General features: G+C 40.3%; 1 protein-coding gene and 1 long non-coding RNA gene across 3 annotated transcripts in view; one reads left to right on the forward strand and one right to left on the reverse strand.

Moving 5' to 3' along the window:
• Positions 1-575: 575 nt before the first annotated feature.
• The window catches only part of LOC147012808 (phosducin-like protein), a 60,320-nt gene continuing 43,134 nt past the window's right edge, over positions 576-17,761 (reverse strand). The window contains exons 3-5 of one of the 2 annotated variants that reach the window (XM_085854041.1): positions 7,537-7,700; positions 6,740-7,334; positions 576-716 (exon numbers count right to left, since the gene is read on the reverse strand). In XM_085854041.1, coding sequence (XP_085710167.1) covers positions 6,756-7,334; positions 7,537-7,700 — 743 coding nt within the window. In that variant the 3' untranslated portion in view covers positions 576-716; positions 6,740-6,755. Of the gene's footprint in view, positions 717-5,887; positions 7,335-7,536; positions 7,701-17,761 lie in introns of those variants that run through there. The other variant, XM_085854040.1, reaches the window with a different exon arrangement.
• LOC147012809 (uncharacterized) lies at positions 10,210-13,808 on the forward strand. Its single transcript, XR_015051071.1, has 2 exons — positions 10,210-11,622; positions 11,720-13,808. It is a non-coding gene; the product is annotated as an uncharacterized LOC147012809 (long non-coding RNA).

Consider the following 17,761-nt stretch of genomic DNA (forward strand, 5'->3'; position numbering starts at 1 on the left):
GCTAAAATAAACCAAATATGAAACAAACATTGCAACATTAAATGGTTGTCTTGCGTGCCTCCAATATCTACGGGCTGCTCCGGTGTTGTCGAACGTCGTACTCCGGCATCCAGGTGGTGCACGGTTCGATCCATTCATTCGTGCGGACACAGCACGTGATCGCCAGACGGATTGTATCACACTTCCGCAACCGAAGGCCAAAAGGCGTCACATTTTCTTCTTGTCCGTCCGTCTGTCCGTCTCGTTACACCAATACAAGTTGTGAACCACCGTAGGGATGTCGACCAAACATAACACTAGTATGGACTACATGACAAAGATGAACCGTTTTGATTCTGGGTTCAAAAGGTCAAAAGGTCGAAGGTCACGTACCATAAGTTGAAGCATCCGATGTCTCTCTTCGACCTGACCTTTCATCGAGATCAAATGTAACAATTGGTTCACAATTCACGTCACATTCTAATTTCTCGTTTATATTCATCGAAGAAGTCCAGTGGAGTTTGGACGCCGACGTCAAGAGATATCAGTGTACTTTTACATGAACTTGAAGGATGGTTGAACAGATGGTAAATGGGATTTGAACTTGGGTTCCCCATATCTTGAGCCAGGGGTTCAGGTGGCAACACGACAGGCCAACCCATAATTTCTGGAAGTGCCGTCCACCGCTGATGCAATGCCCCGAGTATGTCTGGGTCAGGATTTGGAATTCGGGCAGCCTGATGAGAAACAATGGGGGTGAGAAAGGAAGGTTTTTGATGGTTAAAAAGCAGGTTATGACCAACGGGTATAATTCAGCTGTAATGCCCATTTCACATCTATAAACCCTCGACATACATAATACATCTCTGAAACCCAACACTACCGCCGTAGTTGAGATGACAGGGAAGCGTAAAAACCATGAGAGTCTTTGCATTTCAAACTTCCCACCAGAAGCACCCTCAACTTTCCTGGATAACTGGATAACAACACAATGGAGGAAGATCATTCCAATGCAGAACTTTCGTAGCAAATGTATTACTTGCGAAATCGAAGATTCTCAATATTGTATTGGTTGGTCTGGTCTGTGATTCTGTCTGTGAGTCTGTCTATCGTCTACAGATCACAAATTTAAACCGATCTTCCCGAAACTTCACTAAATGGTAGAGTTGGTCACAATCAAGAAGTCTATTGATTTTGAGATCAAAAGGTAAACATAGGCCAAAGGTCAACTGCTTTGTCAAATTTCTGAAATCATCAATTTTCATCCAATTGACTTGAAATTTGAAGAGGATTTGCATATCAGGTCAGTGAATTCAACCACCTATTTTTTTTTTTTTTTAATGATCATATTTGTTTTTGGGATTTCGCAAGTGTCGTACCCTGCATGACATCTTTTTTTGTTTCTATTTGAAAACTTTGACATTTCCAAACTAGTCAAAGAAAACCTTTCAGTGATCACGAAACACATCACATCATGGAATACAATGACGATGACACACAATGCTGCACAGAAGAGGGCAGAGTACAGTACAAGCTGGTGTTGAATCACAATAACATTTCAAAAACAGACATGAAATTCAAACTGATGACTTTTAAGGGATGAAACGGTGGATATGATGGAACGGTAGTTCACATGCTTCACCATTTTACTCTGGAAAACTATTAAGTTGCCCCCACAAGGTGTGGATTGCCCTTCATATCTGAAGACCGTTCACATTAAACGAGTGAACTCAATGATCAATTTATTTATCATGCAGAAGCTGCAGCCCAGACAGCAACCACATTCTTTGATAGCAAGCTGTGTAACCGATAATACGAGTTCCCTTACAAGGAACTTCAATGCAGGGGGAAGCTGTTAGGCCTAAAAAAGCCTGCACAATGGTTGCCAGGTTGTTTGTCCATGTTCTATCCTTTTAAATGGTGGGCATCAAGCAAGGAAGCAGCAGATATACTTTTTAAAGTCTTTGCTACGAATCGGCCAGGGTTCAAACCGATGACCTCCCAGACTCAGAATTGGCACTCGAAACATAACGCAACCTCATCTAGTTAAACTTGATGTTGAGGAGCACCCAAGAAGAGCACAGCACTTGCTATCCATACTCCAGGCTGGAATTTGTAATTTGTTCAGGGTGCCGGCGATAACTCCCCTACTCATGCGAAAAAAAACACTGTGGGGTCATTTTAGCTCTGCATGTGAAACACCAGGGTGACAGTTTATAGTTGGGTCAATATTCAAACCCAGGCGAGGCAGTGCAAAGGCGAACGCACATTCCTCAAAGCTATAATGCAAGTCCACCCCCACAGGTAAAACTAGAACGGCACTTGGTAGAGCACGTACCTGTACCAGGCTGAACAATTTACGTTATATATCTTATTGATGGGATGGATCAGCATCCAGACCTTAAACAAAAATCGAATCAATTCGTCCTCGTCACACACCCAACCTGTCCATCAAATTTCGTCCAAATCCATCGATAACTTTTTGAGATAATGTGCTATATATTGTTTTTGCCCCAATCATTCAATGGTGAAGAGTCATTACAAAAATTATTGGAGCCGCATACAAATCTTCCCCAAAATCTAATCAATTCATCCTCATCACACATTCAACCGACCCACCAAATTTCATCCGAATTGTCTACAACTTTTTGAGATATCCTGCTCACAGACAGACAGAGGTGAAAACATAACCGACATCCACCTTCGATAACGGAGGTAATGACAATTACCGTAAATTTAATTGTTTTTTTTTAACTGGCTGAAAAGCCCATCAAAATGACGGGCGACCCTTTTGTATTTTCAAACTATTCGGCCTTGAAAATTCGGCCAAAACCAAAATTACATACAAAAACCTTCATTTATTAATTATTACACAAATTGTTCATCCCTTTTTGTGGGTGGTGTAAAGGCCACAGACCGCTTCTGCGATAGCTCCCAAAAATAATAAAAAAATAACTTGAGTTACATGCAAAAACATGCGTACTGCTTATGAGCAAAGATAATAAATACAACATGATTACATATGGCTTGGATAATTCAAATTGCGCTCGGCCATGGATTGACACCCGAGGCCTGAAGACGAAGGTCCGGTTGCATAAAATTCCCTTGAGGGCTGTTGCATGAACAACTCTAAGGAAATCCTCAAGTAAGGATTTCCTTTAGGTTGAGGAAATGTTTGAGAAGCCATTGCCATGATTGGCAACTAATCAGATAAGAGATGGGAAGAGGTGTCTGAAAGCTCGATGGCGGTGAAGAGATCTACAAAATGGCTTAGGGAAGAGACAGAAGCCCAAATGGAGGCTTTTCTCAAGCACAAGAGAGACAATATATTGTATAGTTGGATGATGTGTTGTTGAAGTACTTTTATGTTTAATTACAACACAAACTATAAATAGTGTATAATTGATAAGAATTCCACGAATTGTGCAAGACCTGTGTCCACAGGGTAAACCAGGACTCCCCCGACTCGAACGAGGCCCCACACGTCTCTCTACGACGCGGGATTGACGAGTTATGGACTGAGTAACATGCTGCATTCAATATATTTATCAAGTACACAGTTGACCTTTTTACCTGTGGTCACCGTCAGTATCAATTGAATTGATATATAAATAACCTAAACACAAATTCATAAATGTTCGCACCATGAAAGTACCACGACACCAGTAGCACGGATTAAAAACTCGTTCAGCTGCACTTGCAGCACCTGCACCAGAACACACCTTTGCAGGGACCCAGATATCACGTGTCGAATACTGTGGGATTGTCAGTTCGATGGAGTTTATAAAAAGATCCTTAGTACAATTCTAGTTTTTTGTGTTTGCGATAATCATTCTCTTCATGACCAATTTCCATGAATATCACCATTTGGAAACTCAAATGTTGGTGGTTAAGGATGGGGGAGGGGGATTCTCCCTTGAGTTTAAGGAAAAACTAAAAGAATATTAAAATTTGCAATGATCCTCAAACTTAGGATGTTCTTAAGGGGAAACTTGAGGAAATACCAAAAAAAAATCCTTACATTTTTTCTTAAGAATTGTTTATGCAACTGGGCCTCAAGCCTGAGGCCGATGAGCCTTAACAAAATGGTGGACGTATGATTTTCCTCATGTTGCAATTGTGGGTGGGGTCAGGCAAGCGGCCAACCGATGGGACGAAGGCAGTCCATCCTTCAGAAAGCATTCACACCCCTTGACTTTTGTCACATGTTGTGTTACAGGCTGAATTTAAAATGAACAGTTGAACAGTTGACTGAAGCTGAACAGTTGACAGTGTATGTCAGAGCAGAAACTCTTCCATGAGGTCCAAGGAACTGTCCGTAGAACTCCGAAATTGAATTGTGAGGAGGCATAGATCTGGGGAAGGGTATAAAACAATTTCTAGAGTGTTAAAAGTTCCCAATAGCAGAGCGAGTACCATCATTAGGAAATTAAAAGAATATGGAACTATCCAGACATTTCATAGAGCTGGCCGTCTGACCAAACTGAGCAAATGGGCAAGAAGGACCTTGGTCAGGAAGGTGACCAACAACCCATTGACCACTCTGACAGAACTACAGAGTTCCTTGGCTGAGATGGGAAAACCTGCCGGAAGGACAACAATCTTTGCAGCACTTCACAAATCTAGGCTTTATGGAAGAGTGGCAAGACAGAAACCACTCCTAAGAAAAAGGCACATGAGAGCACACCTGGAGTTTGCAAAAAGGCATGTGAAAGACTGAGAGCATGAGGCAAAAGATTCTGTAGTCTGATAAGACAAACATTGAACTCTACGGCCTGAATGTAAAGCGTTTCCCCTGGTGGAAACTGAGCACAGCTCATCACCTATCTCACAACATCCCTACTATGAAACATGGTGGTGGCAGCATCATGCGAGGGGTATGCTTTTCAGAGACAAGGACTGGGAGACTTGTAAGGATAGAGGGAACGATGAATGGAGCCAAATACAGGCAAATCCTTGAGGAGAACCTGTTTCAGTGTGCAAAAGACCTGAGACTGTGGCGAAGATTTAAATTCCAACAGGACAACGACCCCAAGCATACAGCCAAAGCAACACTGGAATGGCTTCAGAACAAGAATGTGAAAAGTTCTTGAGTGGCCCAGCCAGAGCCCAAATTTGAATTACAATGAGAATCTGCAGAAAGATTTGAAGATTGCTGTTCACCAACAATCCCCATCCAACTTGACAGAGCTTAAGCAAATCTGCAAAGGAAGAATGGGAGAAAATCCCCAAATCCAGACGTGCAAAGCTGATACAGACATACCCAAGAAGAGTCAAAGCTGTAATTACTTCCAAAGGTGCTTCTACAAAGTATTGACTCAGGGGGTTGAATACTTATTGACGCAAGACATTTCAGGTTTTCATTTTTAATTTTTTTTTAGGAGCCAAGGCGCATGAGGAGGCCATTCGGCCCATCATGCTTACGCCACACCAATACCAGATTTAATCATCCATCAATATCCCTTCCCTTCGTGTGCAGCCTTTTAGCTGCTACACTGGTACTCATTTTGCCGACCTCGGAAGGATGACAGGCTGAGTCAATCCCCTGGTGTTAATTCAGTGGCCAACAGGGCTTGAACTCAAGACCCTAGGATCCCAAGCCACCACCCTAACTGCTAAGCCAACACCAGGTTGCTTTGTAATTAACCAATTAATTTATAATTAACCAATACCAATTAATTTAGAAATATTTCGAAAAACATGTCTTCACTTTGTCATTATGGGGTATTTTGTGTCGATTGGTGACAACAAATTTAAATTTAATCCATTTTAAATTCAGACTGTAACACAACGAAAAATAACAACAATAATAAATGTGACAAAAGGGTGTGAATACTTTCAGAAGGCAATGTACGTGCTTACATAGTCCAAAAAGAAACTGGCTTTTATATACGGGGTGAGGCGAAAGTCACGATACAGTTTCACACTTTTATTAACAGAAAGAAAACTGAAACACAACATTAAATAAGCAATTTCTGTTAACTACAGTCAGCTACACACAAACTGAACACATTATGTTGGTCTTCAGCTTCAGTGTTCGAACTGTATATAGTCAAATATAGTTTGTTTGTTTTTAAAAAAGAGAGATGAAGCAAAAATCACGATACAACTGCATCGTGACTTTCACCTCACCCTGTATACTAGATGGCCGGAGGTGATGTCAACCTTAAATCTGTTGCTCATGGAGAGGAGAAACCAAACAACCATTACATTCTCAGATGCTTGCTGGACAAGTTTGTATCTGAACCACCAAAACTCCATGATGATTCCAACAAACCGATAATCGGTGCAACCGGCATCGAGCACAGATTACGTCATATGTCATGCCCAATGATGCTTACATTGGTCGTTTATCTTTATCAGGTGGTCCGTTTTGTGCAGTAGTCTTCGTATATTTAAATAAATGTAGCAAACCAGGGGGGGTACAGGGAGTGGAGGGGGGGGAGAGGGCAGGGGAGAGGGGAGGGACATCAATATATTACATATGCATTTTTTTGATCACCGTTTTATGAATTCAAACAATAATTTTATTTTTTTACATTTTAGTTCGCTATATCCCAAGGCTATTGTACAACAATATTAGAACCATACCATTCACACTGAAGTAAATGAAATGCTTGAACAATGAAGACAATGCAGTACTGCTTCAAAATAATTTGGATCACGAGCTAAAACACTTGATTAAAAATAGTACGGTACTTAATGAAACTGGGTTTTTTGAAGGCAAATTAAAATAACAAAACAAATAGGAATCCCTCACTTGGCTTTCTCCAATCTCAGTCACTCGGCAAGTCGTCATCTTCCTCCTCTGCACAATTGCCACCCATCTTTCTCAAAGTCACATTTTCTTGTAATGCCTCCCCGGGTTGCGGCAGAAGCCCATACTCTTGCATAAACCCTTCCAGGTCACCGGCAAAAAAGTCATCTCCGAGCTGGTCTGAGATCCGTGGAAAATTCCCAACAAGCTCCCCACCCCGATAGACCAGTAGTGCGGGCAAGGCACGCCGTTCGAACCTCCGGCTCGCTCCGCAGGTTTCAACACGCACACAGCAGAACTTCACGCTGGGGTAAGAGGCAGCCAGGCAGGTGAAACATCCATTGAGTGCCTTGCAGGCTGGCACACCCGGCGCCCACACGTGCACAGCCACGGGGGTACAGATAGGGGCGCCATCCACTACCGCCACAAAAGCCTCGCCGTCGGCGAGCTCATAGACTTGGCCGTACATTGGCTTTCCGGCCAGCCGACATTGCATCTCCGCCATCCGCCGCGCGCGGTACCGCTGCAGGAATTCTTCTTCTTCTTCATCTCCACTGCATCTCTCTCTCTCTTCACGCTCTTCCATCTCAGCCACCAGCTTAAAGCAAGTTCATCACAATGTCAACAATTTACAATACTCGATACCATTGAAAACCAGAAAATAAAACCTCAACTTCAAGTCTGTTCACTTAAATAACCATCTGAAAATGGTAACTAATCTTTACAAATCCCATCCAAGTAGCAATTCTCATAAAGCCCATTATCAATTAACTTATATGAAAGCCAACCACAACACCTACCCTTTGTGTAACCTTCTGCTGTTGCAGCTTCTTTCTCTCATCAGGTGACATGACTGTCGGTGCCAGGTTCCGATACAAACGTTCACGCTCTCTCTTTGCCTCTTCTTTGCCCTCCGCCTCCAGTTGTTTGTATCTGCGCCAGTCGTTAATCACTCCCTTGGGGCCTGCAGAACAGTGCACGATGACAGTGATATTACACTTCCACTCATGGAAAAGTGAAACTGCAAGTAGATCCTGACCACTCACAAGGATTACATTACATCGTTCAAACAAGATGGATACACATGGTAACAATGCGTCCAAAAATGGATGCTGGAAATGAGCAAGATACTGTGACTCAAGCATCATGACCTCAAAGTACATCAGAGTGAGGGCTCGGCAGGACGTGCAAGGCTACAGTTTCTCTCTTGTTCACAGTATGGCGCAGCAAGCACATAAGTACCACATGATGCATTGTGGCATGGCCACATGATTCATCCAACAGCCAAGTTTTATGCCAACTGCATACAGAGCAGAATTTCTTTTGTAGCTGTGTCCAAAAAGCCATCTACTTCCTTTGCACAGCCACATATTCTCTTCATTTGTGATGTGGAACAAGATTTCCACTGGATGCTGGGCCAAGACCACTTTGCTGCATACTTTTTTTCTCAATGTTAATTCTCTCAATGTAACCTTCCCTCCCTTCCCATAATATTATATATATATATATATATATATATATATATATATATATATATATATATATATATATATATATATATGATACGATACATATTGTTGCGGTTTTCGCGCCCGCCGGCGTGCGAACGGCCACGTAACTCGAATCGCGGCACGTCGCCCACCGGACGGACAATCCAGTCGTGACCCTCTCGGACTAACGCCGGGAACCAGTCACGGGTGGACCTTTCGGTCTCACCGCGATCGAGCCAATCAGCCCCCGCGTGGGATAGGGTTGCTCGCCAAATTCGACCTACCTAAGTACCCACGCGGAGGGTAGACCGGGCGATCGCACCTCGCCGCAGGTCGACTTCGGACACGGGCCACTTAAGCGACCCGTTCCGTACTATCAGAATAACCGAGCGGTGTTATCGTCGACCTCGACGGTTCGATTAATTATCGGGCGTACTCAGCCCACTACCAACCCTTTACGTGAAGCAAGATGGGGATTCAATGGGGGAAAAGACGAAGCGAAGCGGGAGAACAGTTCAACAATAAAGCACATTTATTCGCAGCACACGGGAAGCACACAAATACAATTCCACCAAAAGCACACAAAAAAAAGAAAACACAATTCCATTTACACAAAAAGCAAATATAAAAGTGAAAACACAGTGCAGAGCTAATACCGACTACCGAGCACACGGCAACACTTATACAATTCTACTTCACAGACGGCGCCGACAACACATACCCAAAACCAAGGAAAAGAAATCCCCCAAGAATGAGGCAGGCCTGAGGCCGAGACCGGGTCGGGCCTACCCGTCTGGTGATGAGACGCGGAGCGGCGATGGCGCTTCTCTCCGCGGGCCTCGCGGACAGTGTCAGGCAGGGGGGTGGGAAAAGGGGCCCCTTGGTCGCACTATCTCAGCGCGGGGGGAAACAGGAGGGGGTTGCTGATGCTCGGGGTATAGAGGATCTTTATTATCCCTGGTGTGCGTCTCCACCTCGGCCAGGTCGCGCTGCCGGCCTCCCTCGGGCGTGCAGCTCCTGGCACCGACGCGAGCACCCCCTCGTCCGACTCTCTTCAGCTTCTCCAGCCACTGCAGGCTTCGGGCTCCAGTCTTCCACACTCGTCCCCTCCGTTCCGACTCCTTCTCGTTCTCGACTCCTTCTCGTTCTCGTTTGCGACTCTCGTGTGACTGACGAACACCGTCCTTTTATCCCCCCGTAACTTCGCCTTTGACCCCCTCCCTTTGACCTTTCACCTCACTCCCCATTGGCCCGAGAAAAAGTGGGCGTGAAGGCTTTTTGATCCACAAATTTGCATATATCGATCGTTCTGGAGGCGGGGCCAAATCGCCCCTCGCTCACCGATTGGACGGCAAAAAGTGGGCGTGTGTCGTTTTTGATCCGTTTTTGAAGCACAAAATCCGTGATTTTGTACACGCTGTTCGACGCGCGTTCTGCATGAGTCCAACACCGGTACCCACAGTGGGGCAAGAACGGTGGCGATGCTACGGTTGTGAGGTGTGCGTGAAGGTCGTGGCGGTTGTGGTGAAGCGGTGGTTGTGGTCGGTGGTTGATGTTGTGGTTGTGATCATGGCGGTTGGTCCAAAATAAAGATAGTAAAAGAAAAACGGCTATCCTGAAGAGTCGCAGCTCGCATAAATGACATGTATTCCCACTAGACAACGGGTTTGGGCCTAACTACACATGCACTTACCGAGATACCTCACCTAAGGGACCTGAATGGTGGTTTGCGAATCTGGTAACCACAACACTACCCCCTTCCCTTTTTACAGACTCGTCCCGAGTCGTCAAATTTTCGTGTGCCATCATGTGTAGTTTTCCCCTAGTACATTTTACCTACGGATCCCTGAGTGCGACATTCATGGTATTCGTGTCCCCAAAATAAATAACCTGAGGGCTGCGTAACTACCTAAACAAACTCACTCACACGGACGACTTAAATAAAATTGCCGGCGCTAGACAGACATGCCGGGGGGCGCACTCATATGTACAGTACATCTTAACCTTAACTTACAAATTTTACACTAAACCATGGCCCAGGATCATTGAACTCTGCAAAAAGAAAGCAGTTAGCAGGGAGCCAGGCTGCCCGCATGCAGTCTCTGGCTCAAACAATGCAGGTGACAGGGAACGTGGCTGGCTGCTCACACGCAGTCCAAGGCCTTCCCTTTTGAACTGAACTCAGTGAACCACAACGGTGCTTGGGCTGCACAACGCAGTCTCCGTGCCAGCTCAAGTGGCACACGAGTAGGGTAAGAATACTGATTCTGGCTCACTTTTCCCCATGTAAATGAATGGGGGATTTTCAGCGATTTATATTTTTTTTCCCTAAAAATAAATCCCCTTTTTATCCCAAGGTATATTTATTTGTCTCCCCTTTTAACCTAGAGGTTGAACCTCATTGAATTGAACACCTGGGGGTTGAACAGCTCACTCATTGAACCTATAAAGATTTGTTCATTCTCAAATTCCTTCAATAGTTTAATTTTCTTTGCACAATAATCCCCATCTAAAATATTGACAAACAAAACATTTGAATCTTTATATTTTTTAAGATACCCCATTTGTGCCATTACGAAATGATTAACTTCTCTTAATGCTCTTGTTTGACCACCTCCTGAGCCACAGGTTATTTTTTGTTAAGCCCCGCCCAATTTTCTTTAAGCCCCGCCCACTTTTGCTAAGCTCCGCCCACTTTTCATAAGGTATTTTTTCTAAGCCACGCCCACTTTTCCTAAGCTCCGCCCACTTTTGCTAAGCTCCGCCCACTTTTCATAAGGTATTTTTTCTAAGCCCCGCCCACTTTTCCTAAACTCCGCCTACTTTTGCTAAGCCCCGCCCACTCTTACATCATTTCCAGTTCATCTCTGACTCACAAAGAAATCACTAGAAAATTACAGGATGTTATGGTTTTGAAAAATTTCCCAATGAAGGCTTGCCTAGGCTTGCCCAGGGAATTTCCAAAGGAAACCACACCCACCAGTCTTTCTCTATAAAAGCTTCAAACCCAGGCTCCATTTTAAACATTTGTTCTTGCTGGCAATGGTGTTCTGTGTGCTTGTCTCAAACTCTCTGTCTTCTATGGAACTAAACCTTCAAGTTGATGAACTGGATTCAAACCTCTTATCTATTGAGGTAAGATTTTTTATTTTCCTATTTTCAAACTTTGATTGAAGCATACTCATTTAATAATTAAATAACTTAATTAATACATTATTATTTTCTCTCACAGGAAATTGTATCTGAAAATACTGCTTTTGCTACAACTTGGGGGAAATTGTTGGCTTGGTTGAAGACCTTGAGTGGGATGACTTTGGTGTTCCTTGGAACTCTCTGTCTTCTATGGAACTAAACCTTCAAGTTGATGAACTGGATTCAAACCTCTTATCTATTGAGGTAAGATTTTTTATTTTCCTATTTTCAAACTTTGATTGAAGCATACTCATTTAATAATTAAATAACTTAATTAATACATTATTATTTTCTCTCACAGGAAATTGTGTCTGAAATACGAAATGAAAATACTGCTTTTGCTACAACTTGGGGCGAAATTGTTGGCTTGGTTGAAGACCTTATGAGCGACCAAGACCCACAGAACGAGTTCGTCCTTGATGACCCAACCAAAGAGTTATACCTTGGAGACCAGCAAAATCCTGAAAAAGAGTTTTACAGCAATAGTACTCATTGTGAGTTATCAAGACAATACCCACTGAACAAGTTATACCTTGATGAGCCAGAATACAAGTTTTACCTTGGAGACTCACAAATTTTGAAAAAATCAGTAAATGAGTTCTGCCTTGATGGTTTAAATAACTACCTTGGAGACTCAGGAAAAGGGTTCTGCCAAGATGGTTCTAAATATGGGTCCTACCTTGGAGACTCACAAATTTTGAAAAAATCAGTAAATGAGTTCTGCCTTGATGGTTTAAATAACTACCTTGGAGACTCAGGAAAAGGGTTCTGCCAAGATGGTTCTAAATATGAGGCCTACCTTGGAGACTCACAAATTTTGAAAAAATCAGTAAATGAGTTCTGCCTTGATGGTTTAAATAACTACCTTGGAGACTCAGGAAAAGGGTTCTGCCAAGATGGTTCTAAATATGGGTCCTACCTTGGAGACTCACAAATTTTGAAAAAATCAGTAAATGAGTTATCCTTAAGAGACTTTGTAAGTTGGTTTTACTTTGAATACTTGAAATGTGGGTTCTGGATTGATAACTCACAATGTGATACATATCTTGGAAACTCAACGGGAATGTGGTTATACCTTGAAGACTTGGAAAGTTGGGTTTATGTTGGACACTTGAAACTTTTTTGGGGGCTTTTATTTATTTATTTATTTATTTATTATTATTATTATTTTATTTATTTATATTTTGGAGACTTTTGGAGTTGCTATCACTCTTTGGGATCTAAACCTATCGATGTAGTTCTTTGTCGGATGGTGCTTGATGGGAGCAAGATCAAGAAAGTTCTGGGAAGAAAGTGCAGGCTTACTCCCCCTTTCTACGTCATCAAACCTGAAAGCCTTAAAAGACAGAATTGGAAGAAGAAAAAAAACGTAAAAATATATATATATATATATATAGGTGGAAATCTCATTTTGAAAAAGACATTGTGTTGGGCGAGGATTGAGTTGGGGTTGAGATTTTGAATGTGAGGGTTGGGGTTGAGATTTTGAATGTGAGGGTTGGGACACACACACATACACATCAACAAACAAAAGTTAAGCCTTGACTATTCAGTTGAGGATTCTGTGTTTGGGGTTCACAGATCTAAGAACGTCCCCCTTGACACACATTATATACTGTTATACACCTCGGACTTGGCCCTCGAGTGTCCACAACGGTGTATAGTAGGAGGGAGTGAAGCGCCAACCTATTGCTCCCATTACACACACACACATACACATCAACAAACAAAAGTTAAGCCTTGACTATTCAGTTGAGGATTCTGTGTTTGGGGTTCACAGATCTAAGAACGTCCCCCTTGACACACATTATATACTGTTATACACCTCGGACTTGGCCCTCGAGTGTCCACAACGGTGTATAGTAGGAGGGAGTGAAGCGCCAACCTATTGCTCCCATTGCACACACACACACAAACAAAAGTTAAGCCTTGACTATTCAGTTGAGGATTCTGTGTTTGGGGTTCACAGATCTAAGAACGTCCCCCTTGACACACATTATATACTGTTATACACCTCGGACTTGGCCCTCGAGTGTCCACAACGGTGTATTATCTGCTTAGTTTTGTCTTTTGTAATTCCTGTGAATAAAATGAACCTAAAATCTCTTCCCCTTCCAAATCATATATTTTATAAGTCCAAGGAACTGTATCTATTACATCAACAATTTTAAAAGTTCTTTCGTCCATCGTTCAGTAAAACCCTTTTCAAAATGAGATTTCCACCTATATATTCTTACGATATCACCAACTTTGAACTTAGGTTTTCTGACATTAATCTCTTTTTCATATTTTAATTTTGTAAATGTTTCTGATGGCTTCATATTCGTTGACGTGTGAATCGTGTCATTATACTTATCCACAATATCCTGAATAAAAGATAACCATTGTTGTGAACCGAGTTGTGTGAATTTTTTATATAGTCTCTCTTTTAAGGTACGATTAAAACGTTCAACAACAACTGCCTTCCCTTCATTAAAGGTACTGTATAATGTAATACTGTTATTTTTTAGAAAATTCATAAATGTCTTGTTATAAAACTCTCTACCCTCATCAGTCCACAATTTCTTAGGTTTTCTCTTACTTTTATTAAATATCTGTTGAAAAGCTAACATAAGAGTATTACCTGTTTTGTTTTTTAAAGGGACAACCCACGCATATCTACTCCTCAAATCAATAACGGTTAAAGCATACTTGTACCCCTTATCATTATTGAGTTCAATCAAATCAGCAGACCAGATATAATCAACTTCCTTGGAATAAACTTTCCTTCTCTGAAACTTTGTGAATATTGGTTTATGTAATTCATCAGCTAATTGCTCTTCAGTCTTAATGGCATCATTAGAGCCTATAAGTTTTTTGAATTTCCAAGTCCAAGTTTCAATTTAGCACTAATCATCTTCTTCACGATGAACCTATCAACTTTTTCTCTCAAGGTTGGATTTTGTATCAGAGACAAATTATATAACATTTCTCTATCGGCTTCATGCTTTTCTTCCAACGTTGTGGTATTCCCATAATCAATATCGTGTCTCATGCACACTTCATCAACTCTATTGATTGGTTTACTCCAGGATTTAGGATTGTCTGCCTCATCTAATCTTTTATCCAAGTTTGTGCCTGGACCACAGAAAGAATACCCTGGAAGATGTAATTCCCCTGGTATTCCAGTAGTTGTAAATTTACTTCCTGTTAAAAACTTTTGTATATCTCCTCCGAGTTTGTGTTTGGAGATAAATTGATTTTTTTGAACCACACACCGAACATATACCTTTTTGTATAACCCTGTTATTTTTACTTTTAATATATGAAATATTTTTAGTATTAGTTTTCTTTTACATTTGAGACAATAACTCATTTATTTATGAGAAAAATTTCTGCAGAGTGTAAAAACCTTTTTAGTTTCCAACATGCACATTTGAATCTTAATTTTTAAAACATAAAGAATCCTTAGAAATGCCTTCACTCTCTCCTCCATTTATTTAAGAAAAAACTTGAATTAAAATACATGTCTTCTCGATGTCGATAGTCTTGTCGAAAGTATTGCAAATAGACTTTTTAATTCTTTGTATTCCTCCCTGGTGAGATAAGTTAATTTCTTTAATACCTCTATTCTTTTTGAATCTCACTGGTTTCCATATTTTGATATTTATTCATTCTCTCTCTTTCCTCCCTCTCTCTCTTCTCTCTTTCCTCCTTCTCTCTCTCCTCCTCCTCCTTTTCCTCCTCTTCCCTCTCTTCTTCAACTCCTTCCTCATCCCTTACTATACTTGAATCGTTTACACCCCATAGAATATTATACATATATTCATCAGGATTTCTTGTTATTCCTGTATCCAAAATAATTTTTTTTACAACAGGATACCAATAAAATTTCTTTTGAATTTCTAAAAGAGCCTTACCTTTTCTTAACCTTATAATTTTTTCATTATTTAACATTCTAATTAAATCTAAAGTTGTTGGTTTATCAACATCAGCATAATGCCAATCTTTTATTGAAAATACCTCATTCTTATGTTGTAGAACATATTTATTAAAATACCGAATACCCTTTTCTTGAAGGTATGCTTGAACACAGAAATGATAATTTTCTTGAAGCCTTCTTGCTGTCATTTATGTATTAGAAATATATGTTAGAATAATATTATGGCACGAAACACCTCCCCATCTTCCCATAGTTAAATCATTTTGTATTTCCTTACTTATTATATATAATCCTGTTTTTTCTGTTTTCATGAGATAAACAAGGGCAAAACCATTATTATATTTACCCTTATTAAATTCTTTTATTTGTTGTTTACTAATCGTGGCTCCACAAAACTCATTCTCGATACCAAGTGGATAATATTCTTCCTTACGAGACTGATTTAATTGTTCCAGGTCTTCGAGGTTAATTTTAAATGACCAATTATACCCTAAATCATTCATATCATACCCCCATTGTTCTATTCTCATACAAACGATACGCCCTTCTTTATAAAAATTTATTTTAATTCGAACTGTGAATTCTGTATGACCTGGAGATAATATCAACACTTCTGTATCTTTAGAATACACAGCCGTTTTATTTAAGTATATATATTGTGATAAATCGCTTAATCTCACCAAGTCATTCGCGTCAGTCGGGCTTGGATAATTTTTTAATTTATAAGCATTTTTCATGTTAATATTTTTGTTTATATTATATTTATATCGTTCAGCCTGTGCCTTTGTGTAATAATTTGATAAATCAATATCCAGTTCTTGAGATACACCAAAGATAGAACCATCTTTACCAACATAAGTCATTTATATTAGATTAAAAATAATATCATAAAATTTTTTATTTTTGTTGAGTTGAAATAACACATATAGACATAATTGACCACAACACTTGGAATTTAATTCTTGGACTTGAAATGTTTGATAAACACCATTCTGTAAGAATTTTATGACTTCAACAGGTGGTGGAAGACCAAAACTATCAAAATAATATTTGTCTTGACTATTAAAAATACAAACCCAATGAGAACCGTTCCCATCATTATCTTCTAAGTTCATAATAATATTCTTTGTATGTTTCGACACATTTGTTAATTCATCTCTCATACAAATAACCACATTATGAATTTTTAATTTCTTACAATATTTGACAAGTTGTAAATTTGATGTTGTATTCTTTCCAAATTCTTTCAACCACTCATCAATGCTCATTTATTTATTAGAAAGATATAATCCATTACCTCTTTTCGTTAATTTTACACCTGCTTGTGCTATAGAAGAAAGCATATCTCCAACTAACAATCTCGCTTTATCAGGCAGACCTTCAAGTTTTTCAGCAAAATCTACAATTACACCACTTCCACTAATTTGTTTCTCCAACTCTTTGTTATGTCTTTCCAATTCTTTTTGAGCCTGGAGTTGAGCCTTCCTTTCGTTGGCAGTTTTGACCGCTGTTGAAATACCACCCGTCAATGCTCCAACCGCACTTAAACCAGCAAATAAAGGAATTAGAAATGGGAGAAATCCTCCACTCGTCTCTCTTATTGAATATTTTTTTAACATTGGTTTTGTCATTTTAATTTTAAGTGAGCCAGTGTCATTCAAGATTTTAACCTGTTCTCTTGTGAGCAAAACATCAATTCTTACTGCTCCTTTTCTCTGAATTGTATTAACGTTAATCGTACAAGGCTTTTGATTTTGAACACAAGATGATAGTTTATGAAGATTGATTTGATTAACATATACCCCAGTTGGTACTTTGCCACTCATTTATTTAACAAAAAAATTATGTGAGACTAATCATCACACCATTATCTGTATTAATCTGCAATTCTGTTTCTTCCAAAAGCAAACAATATGTATCAACTTCTTCACTCTCTCCTCTTTCAATGTATAGGGAAGTATCCACTCGATTAGACTTTATAGTTTCTTTTTGAGCGCTCAGGTCAAACGTATAGATTGTATACAAACTTTTAAATGCTGTCATATCCAAAATAGGTTCTTTATTTCCATTACTTTCACACACCTTTTGGTAAGACTTGTATGCTTCAGCAAAATCATTTTTTTCCCAATTAATTTCCAATCTATCTCGTGGATAAAATGTTCCATCTAGAGAAACGCGAAGTTGTTTCACCTTAGCATTATCACTCAATGCATTATTCTTATCAGTCGCAGTATCACCATCTGGCTTTTTAAAAATCATCCACAGATATCGTGGCTTTCCTTCCAGAACACCCAAATTCCACGTGTAAGTAGTTTGATTGAGTTTAACGTGTTGACATCTTCTTTTGAGGTATGATACACTGAGTGGTTTTTTTGAGTTAAGTCTTCGATTCAACATCTCTTCTGTTTTAAGATTAGGAGT

Source organism: Eptatretus burgeri, chromosome 14, assembly GCF_056783735.1.
Source record: "Eptatretus burgeri isolate ZD-2024b chromosome 14, Ebu_testis_v1, whole genome shotgun sequence".
Classification (NCBI taxonomy): Eukaryota; Metazoa; Chordata; class Myxini; order Myxiniformes; family Myxinidae; genus Eptatretus; species Eptatretus burgeri.